This window comes from Sphaeramia orbicularis, chromosome 18 (genome assembly GCF_902148855.1).
Source record: "Sphaeramia orbicularis chromosome 18, fSphaOr1.1, whole genome shotgun sequence".
NCBI classification, from domain to species: Eukaryota; Metazoa; Chordata; class Actinopteri; order Kurtiformes; family Apogonidae; genus Sphaeramia; species Sphaeramia orbicularis.
The window spans coordinates 17,660,631-17,671,299 of record NC_043974.1 but is presented as its reverse complement, the minus strand read 5'-3'; the positions used below and the strand labels follow the sequence as shown (position 1 = coordinate 17,671,299).

Here is a 10,669-nt window from a genome sequence, read left to right as displayed (position 1 = left end):
TCGTGTTTTTGTGAAATGTTAGTTTTAGTGTAAATCCAGTAAAATATGAAAATATTTACATTTTCAAGGACAAAAATTTGAAGTTGTGATCATTTACAGGTTATTACAATAGTATTTTACTGATCCGACCCACTTGAGATTAAATTGGTTTGTATGTGGAACCTGAAGTAAAATGATTAATGTCCTCAGTGTGATTTTTGCATTTCACAAATTCAGTCCAGGGGCCAGACTGGACCCTTTGAATTAATTATTAATTAACTCAATCCATTAGTTTATTACTTTCATTTTCATGTACATTCACAGTGCAGGAACCTGTATCACAATCACTGTCATAGATTCAACCATGTTTCTATGTTGACCAGTGTGTAAAAACATGATCCAAAGGTGTGAAATGTCAAAAAAAAAAAGTTTTAGAAAAAAAGAAATAAAAATCGATGCACGAAACACATATTTCCATTTATTGTCATGTACAGCTATACAAAACATAATATTTGTATATTTCATTCTATTATTGATATGATACAATAAGCTACAATGTGCGGGATTTTGCTGATGATAGAACTTAATGGTTGTAGAACATATGAATCCTATTGTCAGATGACGGTGTTCTTCTTTTTCTGTATGCGTGTGTGTTTCTTGGATGAATCATCTTTCCTCTTCCTGCTGCTGCTGTGACTGAACCGCTGCAGTCTGTAGGTTTTTCTGGCCAGGACTCGCTCCTTTTCCATAACCTCGGTATCATCCAGAATCTCCAGACCTGGGATCTGACTGATGACATACTGTCTGAAAAGGCAGAGGAGAAGCTTGATGCTAAGGGTATATTCAGAGTACATTTAGATGAACAGATGTTGCAGTGTCAGAAGCTGTAGAATAAACATATAATTTGATATTGTTGTGCTGTATATGCAGTAGTGCAACACAATGAGGTGCAGCAATCCTACAAAGCTATCGAATTCCATTTGTCCAGTGTTTCACAGTATGCTGCACTTGGAGCTAATGGCCTGTGTAGAATGATGAGACATGAGAGTACACACTGATGCACCTGCTGAGGCTTTGTGCACTTTGTCCACTTGTGTAAAAATAGCTCATGATGTTCTTGAAAAGCTGTGACTAATGGTTTCTTTACTTGTGGCTACAACTCTGAACACTGTTAAAACTGAAATAATAATAATAATAATAATAATAATAATAATAATAATAATAATAATAATAATAATAATAATAATAATAATAATAATAATAATAATTAGTCCAGTCATTAGTATTATCTCATATGGATTATGCCTCAGTTGTTTGGTCAAATACTAATGAAAATAATTTACACAAATTGCAAGTTGCACAGAATAAAGCGGCATGAATTGTTTTGGGTTGCCCTTACAGAACTAATAGAACCACAATGTACAACAGTTTGACATGGTTAACTGTAAAATCTAGATTGAAATATTCTTTATTATCATTTATTCGTAATATTATAGCAACACAAACTCCTGAAATTATTCACAGAAAACAATCATTTTCTGCTGATCAATATAATTCTCGTACAAGACAAACCACTGAAACACGGTGTGCTTTGCCTTTAGGCAGAACCAACCAGTTACAGCCAACTGTTTTTTAATCGGGCCATGGTTGCATGGAATGGATTGCCAGGATTTTTGTTGTTGGAAAATAATAGAAAATGTTTTCAAAAGAAATTAAAACTTTTTTTGTTTACACAACAGGCATGAAATGGAATGAGTATTGCTAATATTGAAAGATGTTTCATGATTTGTATCAGAAAGCTATTGTTTGGTGTAGGAGTACAAATGTACAGCATTTATTCTGTTTGTTTATTTATTTTAATTGTATTGGGCTGTTGTATATGTCCTATTTGTGTGTGTGTGTGTGTGTGTGTGTGTGAATGGTGTAAATATTAATGTAAAAATTTAAAATTGTAATGTAATGTAGCGGAGACCCCAGGAAGAAGAGCAACTGAATCATCAATTGCTTACGGGGATCTTAATAAATGAAATGAAATGAAATTAAATCTAAACATGAGCTATGACATTTAATGTGAATATTTAAGGAATAAGAAAATAGCCAATGAACTACATATGGTAATGTGTAAAAAAAATACAACAATTAAATTCAGCCACCAAACTGTGTACTGCACCTCTCCCAGTGGTAAATAACATGTGTCAACTTTGAAAAGCATCGGGTGAATAGTGTCTGAGAAGTGGGACAAAAATCTTAGACAGACTGAATTCCTGGTATATCTGTATTTATTATTATCAGGATTTTTTTTATTACCAGGACTTATTAATAAATCTAGAAAAAAAGGCTCAGCTATCCAATAGATACTCTGACAAATACTAGTAAATATAAAGAAAGATGGAAAAACAAATAGCAGTGGAATATGGGTAAATATAAAATGTATTTATTCATAAATTCATTCATTTTCATATTTAATAATTTTTTCTGGTTTTAGTAGTCTGTTCACTTCATCCATGCAGAAATAAATATATATAAATAGATTTATTTATTTATTTATTCATTTATTTTTACAAATTTTTTAATGTTTTTTGTTTATTTTCCAAACAAAGATGCAGAGCTATTGAATAATTGAGACTTTTGTTCTGAAATTTCTGCATTTATTATACAGGTTTAGAGCTACAACCGATTAATTGATTAGGTGCTTGAAGCAAATGCTAAAATTCACTATTCGATTAATCGACTCGAACTGATTGAAGAGAAATATTCTATTGCAGTTTTCCTGAACTGAAGCTTCTTTGTGTGTCTAATAAACGTCCATGTGAAATGCAACAGCGGAACCCATGTTTAACAGCAGAGAAATGAAGGAAACAGAGCTTTGATTCAGGAGAATTGTGGTTGAATGATTTTTTTGGATCACTTTGAGTCGATTAATCGGTTGCAGCTCTATACCAGTTATACATAAATAATTTTTTATTCATTCTTTTTTTCTATAACAGAAGCATTCTGCATAAAACTGACTTCATAAACTACAGGTAAGAGTATCTGTCTAATTCTAGTAGTTTCAACCAGTTCTTGTCCAATTGCAGCTCAACGTTTTGACTTTTTTTTTGTCCTGGTCCTCCAAACGGGGGCGCCAGAATACAAGGAAAAAAATACTTGTGAGCAAACAGTCTGAATAAGTTGGAGTTCAGACGTTTAAGAATCTGAAATTCTACTTATTCATTTCAGGAAGTGGGGCCTTGTTCTTATTATCACCAATCTCACAGTATATTTGTCGTCAATAAACAGTAAATAAAGAAACATTAGTATTTAATATCAGTGTCAGTAGTCTGTTGAATGACATTTTTGTCTATTTATGACGGTCTAAAAACTAATAACAGGCTGAATTAATTTGTGTAATGCAGATTCAGTCATTATTGTGGAATAAAAGGCTTACAGTGACTAAAACCCCAACTTTTAGTGAAAAATACATAAAAAAATAGGAAAAGAGTAACAAGCAGTCACATTATTTAAAGAATACACAATTAAATATATGAACCACAGACTCCAAAGAGCAGACTTATAGTTATTATTATTATTATTATTATTGTTATTAGTAGTAGTAGTAGTAGTAGTAGTAGTAGTAGTACCACCAGTAGTAGTAGTACGAGTAATAGAAGTAGCAGAAGTATCAGCAGTAGTAGTAGTAGTAGTGTCAGTAGTAGTAGTACCAGCAGTAGTAGTAGTAGTAGTAGTACTAGTAGTGGTAATAGTATTATTATTATTAGTAGTACTAGCAATAGTAGTAGTACAACCAGTAGTAGTAGTACCAGTAATAGAAGTAGTAGAAGTATTAGCAGTAGTAGTAGTCGTGTCAGTAGTAGTAGTAGTAGTAATAGTAGTAGTAGTAGTAGTGGTAATAGTAGTATTATTATTAGTAGTACTGCTAGTACCAGTAGTAGTAGTAGTAATAGTAGTAGTACCACCAGAAGTAGTAGTAGTAGTAGTGTCAGAAGTAGTAATAGTAGTAGTAGTACCAGTAGTAGTAGTAGTAGTAGTAGTAGTAGTAGTAGTAGTAGTAGTACCAGCAGTAGTAGTAGTAGCAGTAGTAGTAGTAGTAGTAGTAGTTGTAGTAGCAGTAGTAGTAGTAGTAGTAGTAGTAGTAGTACTAGTACAGCAGTAGTATATGCAGGGGTGTGTGTGTGTGGTCACCTGTAGTCCTTATACTGGGTCAGACTTCCTCCATTAAAGTAACTGGTTGCAGTAGTAGTAGTACCAGCAGTAGTAGTAGCAGTAGTAGTAGTAGTAGTAGTAGTACAGTAGTACTAGTACAGTAGTAGTAGTACATGCAGGGGTGTATGTGTGTGTGGTCACCTGTAGTCCTTATACTGGGTCAGACTTCCTCCATTAAAGTAACTGGGTGCAGCCTCGTTGTTCATCATGCTGAGGATCCTAGATTTCAACAGTACCTGTCAGTCCAACTGAAGCAGTGAAACTCATTCTGATGAGAACATGTGAACAAACTAAAGGTTTTCCACTCACTTAATATTTGGGAACTTTCTTCTAATTTCCTCCACGAACACTGGCAGGTTGTTGATCTTGTTCTTGTTGATGCAGACGGTGGTGACGCTCGGCATGTAGGGAAACTTGACATGAGACGTGTAGTTGTTACAGTCCAGGATCAGAGTGCTGAGCTTCTCCAGCTGACCCAGAAGAACCGGGTTCCAAGAAGAACTGAATGAAGGAGAACACACACAACTACAGCTGCACACAACACACACAACAGCACTTGTATTGAACCACAACTCCATCAGGTGAAGCAGAAGCAGCAGAGTTTTCACAGCTTTAAAACTGTTTTTATACTGAATTTATCTGTAAAAAGTATTTCTCATCACAGACTCAGCAGTGTGAAGTATTTATGAAGTATGTATTGTTTGATTTTGCAGCTTGGTTCAGTCTCGTCAACAGCAGCATAAACTAAAGTCAAAACTGTTTTTTGTTCTTTTTTAATTTTATGCATCTTTTATTTAATCAGGAGGCTAACATGGTTTTAGAGCAGTCATACATTCCAACCATAAAAACATCATGTGAACTTACTATGTAAAAGTGAAATGGGAAAGAGAATTTGACATAGAAATTGACGCTATAGATTGGCTAAACATGTGGAAATTACATCATACAACTACTAACTCTCGGACATGGAGGGAATTTGCCTGGAAAAATCTTATAAGATTTTTTATTACACCCAAGTTTAAAAGTAAACAGTTCCAGAGGCATCAGGAATGTTGGAGAGAACGCGGGGAGATGGATGTTGACCATTCTCATGTTTTTTGGAAATATTCAAAACTTTCGGAATATTGGGAAATGAACTGCAATGTCCTATGTCAAGTATTAGGATACACAATTCCTAAGAAACCTGAAATTCTTTATTTATGCAACTTTGGTGATGGCACTATACGTGAATACGATAAATATTTGGTAAAGGTGATGTTGATAGCTGCAAAAAAATGTATAACAAGGAATTGGGGGAAAATGAACGTACCATTAAAGGATCAATGGATAACTACGATCGACGACATATTTCTAATGGAAAAACTAACACACAGATTGAGACTACAAGAACCACAAATGAACAAAAAGTGGAAAAAATGGACATTATATAAGCAAAATAATTGATAAGACTGTGCTACCCAGACTTATTTATGTTGTTGTGTTTTGTTTTTGTTGTTCTTTTAAAACTAATAAAATATAAGTTACAAAAAAAAAACTAAAACATCATGTGAACCAAACAAGTTAAAGAGAGTTAAAATAACAAACTAAATATGCAAGTATTTATCGAAAATGACCAATAATCAACAATATAAAGACTGTAAAGATAGTCAGATGTTTCACATGTGTTTCAAACATAACGGGAATAAATGAGAGCCTTATGCTGATAAATATGAAGCAAATTGGATTTACTGATAATAAATCAAATTTACTAGGTTTTGTGAGCATGTGTAATAAACTTGTGCATTTAAACACATCAGGTTTTCTTGCTTGTTTTGTCAGCATTTAGTCAAGATTATTTATTTATTTATTTAAAGCTTTTAGCCTTTTTACACATGTATAAAGCCTCACAGGTACCAGAAAACAGAATTATTTTGGTATCACAACAAAAGAAAAATACTAAACCAATCACTAAATGTAAACACGGTAAGAATGTGCACACAAAGGGGTTGATGATCTGTATCTGTTACTCATCTGTCCACCATTATCAGCTGGTGAGGTCATTATTTAGTAGTTTATCACAAGTGTAAGATTTAAAAAGTACATTTAATACTCCAAAAGTTACTGTGTACCTTAAAAGTAGTGCAAATAGATGATGTAAGTCCTAATTCTATACTTCTATGGAGTTGATTTTAGCATGACCCAGGTGTTTATGTATAATACTTGAAAAGGTACAACTAGCAAGTGAATACGAGTATAATGGGAGTTTTAGTTACTAAAAACAAACAAGTATAAAAAAGTAAGCCTTAGGCATGTATTCAGATCAGAATAAAAATACTAAAGATACCAAATAATGCTGCTGTGTACAACAGTCCTGTCATTTTTTGGTTGGATTTTACAGCTAAACAAGTCATGTTCAGTGGATTTATTGATGCTAAAAGAGGATAAAAACTCCACAGAGCCTATAATACCACATGATCTAATAATGGTTATAATCTTTGCACAAATTCTCTTGATTTCAACATAACAAATGACACATTTTTATATTTAACCCTTACAAGCATAAGTGGGTCAAAAATGAACTAGTGAGGTTGTTTTCTGGCAATATCTTTATAATGAAAAATTATTATTTCATATTCCAGGTATTCCTCAAAATCATATCATTGACATTTTTAACTTTATTATAGATTTTATGAAATGGTAGTGTTTGTGTTACTACCCTAAGCTCCCATAGGTGGGTTAAAATCACTCACTCTGTTATATACTATATATTATTTGGAAAAGTAAAAAAAAAAATGCCTTCAGTTTAAAATTATTTAGGAATATTAAGTTGAAATGGTGGATGTTTTTGTTTTTGTTGATTTGATTTTGTTTTTTTCTGTTTATGGTGTGAATGCTCAATGCTGTACACCAGGGGTGTCAAACTCATTTTAGTTCAGGGCCCATATTCAGCTAAATTTGATCTGAAGTGGGCCGGACCAGAAAAATAATAACAGAGTAACCTATAAACAATGACAACTCCAATTTTTTGTCTTTGTTTTAGTGTAAAAAAACCCCATTAAATTATGAAAATACTTACTTTTATAAACTATCCCCCCCCCCAAAAAAAACAACTGAAAAAACTGAAATTTAAATTAAAAAATGTAAGAAAATTTAGTGCAATTTTAACAATATTATTCCTCAACTTATCATTTCTACATGTGCATTATGGATCAGATCTACAAAGACACTAAACGCTGAGGAACAGGCAGAAAAAGTGTTCAAATTGTGCTGAATTTTCTTTAGATATTTCAGGTTGTTCATATTTGTTCAGGTTATTCACATTTTAGTGTTACAGGATAGTTTGTAAATGTCAATATTTTAATAATTAAATGCTATTTTTTGCTCTAAAACAAAGGAAAAAAAAATTAAGTTGTTAATTCTAGATTTTTTTTGGCTTAATTCAAGATTTATTTTTACTTAACTGAAGATTTTTTTTTGGCTTAATTCAAGATTTTTTTTACTTGAAGATTTTTTTTTGGGTTAATTCAAGATTTTTTGCTAAATTTGAGATTTTTTTTTTTGGCTTAATTGAAGTGGGTGTTTTTTTACTTAATTGAAGATTTTTTTGGCTTGATTGAAGTTTTTTTTTTACTTAATTGAAGATTGTTTTTTTGCTTAATTCAATATTTTATCCTTAATTCAAGCTTTTTTTTTTTTTTTTTTTGCTTAATTCAATTCAAGACTGTGGAATTTTTGCACTTGGCAAAAACATCCCAGGGGCCGAACTGAACCCTTTGGCGGGCCACATTTGGACCCCGGGCCGCATATTTGACACCCCTGCTGTACACACTTAATTTAATGTAAGCAGTGTATCAGGTGAAAAGGAAAGGCAAAAAAATAAGCTTTTGCTTCTAGCCTATTCCTTATTTGTTTTTTATGTTTATTATAATTACTATGCTAAGTGCAATGATTAATGTACAAACCAAAAATAAATACATTCATTCATTACATTCTATATATGCATTGTTTTCGAAATAGATATAAAAAATATTTTAAGATCGTTAATGAAAAAAAAACAAAAACAAAAAAACAAACATTTCAAACATGATGTCAGTCTTTTGTGGACCGAAATCTAATACAAATCATTATTTTTAACATGACAAAATGATAAAAGTGGCATTAAAACACAGATTTTAACACAGGTCATTTTAGACTCAGTTATAGAAGACTGTTGGGTCCAGACACTCGAACATCTGAGAGTTAATATTCATCCATGTAATGAATTCACCCTTTGGTTATAAACATACTAAACAGTGCAGCCTATGTTAACTATGTGGCTGTGGTTGGTTTAATTATAAAAGGATACTCATCCAGCAGATTGTAACTCAGGTCCAGAACCTCCAGGGTTTCAGTCTGCGTTAATATGGTGTCATAGGGGATTTCAGTCAGACTCTGGTATGCAAAAGAAAGCCACTGAAAGCTTGTGGATTGGTTGTGCTGCGTTTGTTGCCCTGAGGTGTGATGGTCCATGACAAAAACACCAGCAAATGCCAAGTTTTCAGCCCCTCTGCCAAGGTCAGATGATCATGACATGATCAAACCCTGTAGAAAGAACAACGCCACAACAAATGAGAACCCTGTGGGAAGGAACAGAACAAGACTTGCCACTGAAACACAACCTCTTAACAAGTAAAGTAACATAACAACGACTTAAGATAAACACAACATTCTAATTTTTTTCTGAGCTCATCAAAAATCTTTACTAAAATGATCTAAGCTCTGGTTTCACAGACAAAGCACAACATACAGCTTAATGTGAAAAAGAAACAGGATTTAACACTTTTTTTATATTGTGAAAAGCTGACTTAGATTGTGATATTAACAAACTATAACATTTAATAACAACCTGACAGCTGTAGGAAGCTAACATCAAACCACTGTATCACAAAAACGCTCTTTGAAAAACTAAAAAAAGAAATACTTTGCATTGTAAACAGCACAGAAAAAAAAGAAAATTTGATTAGATGCAAATGAATTATGCCATACAAGCACAATATAAGGAGGTTCAAACGAGATAAGACAAAAACATCCAGGACAAAATGTTGGAGATAACATCACTGATGTGTAATAACAGCTAATAAATGTACAAGTGAATTAATCTGATTAATGCAGTAATTTAACAAAACAGGCGGTGACACAGGTTTGTTTCAAGACTTGCAACTAATGGTTAATTTCACTGTCAGTCATTTTCTTGCTTAACTGATTACTTGTTTGGTCTATAAAATGTAAATGAAATGGTAAAAATAAATTAATTAATTAATAAAATAAAAGTCAATCATCAGTTTCCAAATCTAAGATGACAAACCCATAGGTCTTGTTTGGGTCTTCATCCAAAGACACTCATTTTACTTTCAGAAAAGAATAAAGAAACTGGTAAATATTCACATTTAGAATCAGAAAATTATCATTTTTTTCTTTGAAAATTACTCATGTTGATTAACTGATTATAAAAATAGTTGATTCGTTTAATAGTTGAATATTGCAGCTTTCTTTATAATGATGACGTTATTAGGTGATGTGCATTTTTTCAGTGAATCTGTAGAAAATAGATTAAAAAGCAAAAAAAAAAAAGTATGTCTTCTACATAATTTCCCACATAAGAATCAGCTGTAGGACAGTTATTCATTTGTATCTGCAGCTGACTAAATACTTAATTGTGAAAGTGTGAATCTAAATGGTACAGACATTGATGTGTTGTTTCAGCTGGACTCACCGAGCAGAAGAGGACGCGGTGTTGCTTCTCCCCGTCCACAGACCTCTGAGAACTGCTTCCACACTAAATAAAAGGCCCTCTTTCATACCCGGCTGTCGATCACATGATGGGGATAATCACATTGCTGCATAACCTTGTGGTTAACAGGACCCACTGGCCCAGATTTTCATAACATCGAACCTCAGCTTATAACTAAAAGCAGAAATGTCAACAGGAAATCTACTTTACCTTTGGCCAAAACTGAATAAGTAAACATGATAATAAGCTTATTGGGTGTAAATAATTTCACATGTCCATTTCAGTTTCAGTCACTGGGCAGATGATATCACAAACTGGAACTGGGCCAGTCTGACATCAGGCTTGAACAATTCACAACTAGAAGCACTCGGAGACCGCAGACCTCCGCCAAGGCAGATCAGTGCCCCGGATTTGGATGAAAATTTCAGGAAATGTTGATACTGGCACAAGGAACAAATGATTGATGGTGATCGGGGGTGGGGCAGAGGTCTGTGCTGTCACCACCAAAATTTAATCATTTGTTCCTTGTGCCAGTATCAACATTTCCTGAAATTTTCATCCAAATCCGTCCATAACTTTTTGAGTTATCTTGCACACAGTCAGACAAACCAACGCCGACAAAAACACAACCTACTTGGCGGAGGTAAATATGATGTAATTTCCCACACAGAGACGGTATAAACTGCTTTAACAAATACTAAACGTTATCATAATCCATTTATGCACAAACATTCTATA

The 10,669-nt window shown here is 33.1% G+C and overlaps 1 protein-coding gene across 1 annotated transcript; it reads right to left on the bottom strand.

Annotated features, from left to right (window-relative positions):
* Positions 1-440: 440 nt before the first annotated feature.
* LOC115438762 (leucine-rich repeat-containing protein 72) lies at positions 441-10,037 on the bottom strand. The gene is made up of 5 exons (XM_030162560.1): positions 9,914-10,037; positions 8,507-8,742; positions 4,492-4,674; positions 4,324-4,401; positions 441-783 (listed from the first exon to the last, which is right to left on the bottom strand). The coding sequence occupies exons 2-5, from the start codon at positions 8,668-8,670 to the stop codon at positions 594-596; spliced, it is 615 nt and encodes a 204-aa protein (XP_030018420.1). The 5' UTR covers positions 8,671-8,742; positions 9,914-10,037; the 3' UTR covers positions 441-593.
* Positions 10,038-10,669: the final 632 nt, after the last annotated feature.

Bases quoted from the DNA above. Each gene is read 5' to 3' on its own strand.
- LOC115438762 (XM_030162560.1), bottom strand. From the start codon at position 8,670: ATGGACCATCACACCTCAGGGCAACAAACGCAGCACAACCAATCCACA. The intron at 4,402-4,491 runs GTGAGTGGAAAA...GTTGAAATCTAG, and splicing joins AGAAAGTTCCCAAATATTAA to GATCCTCAGCATGATGAACA. The intron at 784-4,323 runs GTGACCACACAC...CTGCCTTTTCAG, and splicing joins ACCCAGTATAAGGACTACAG to ACAGTATGTCATCAGTCAGA.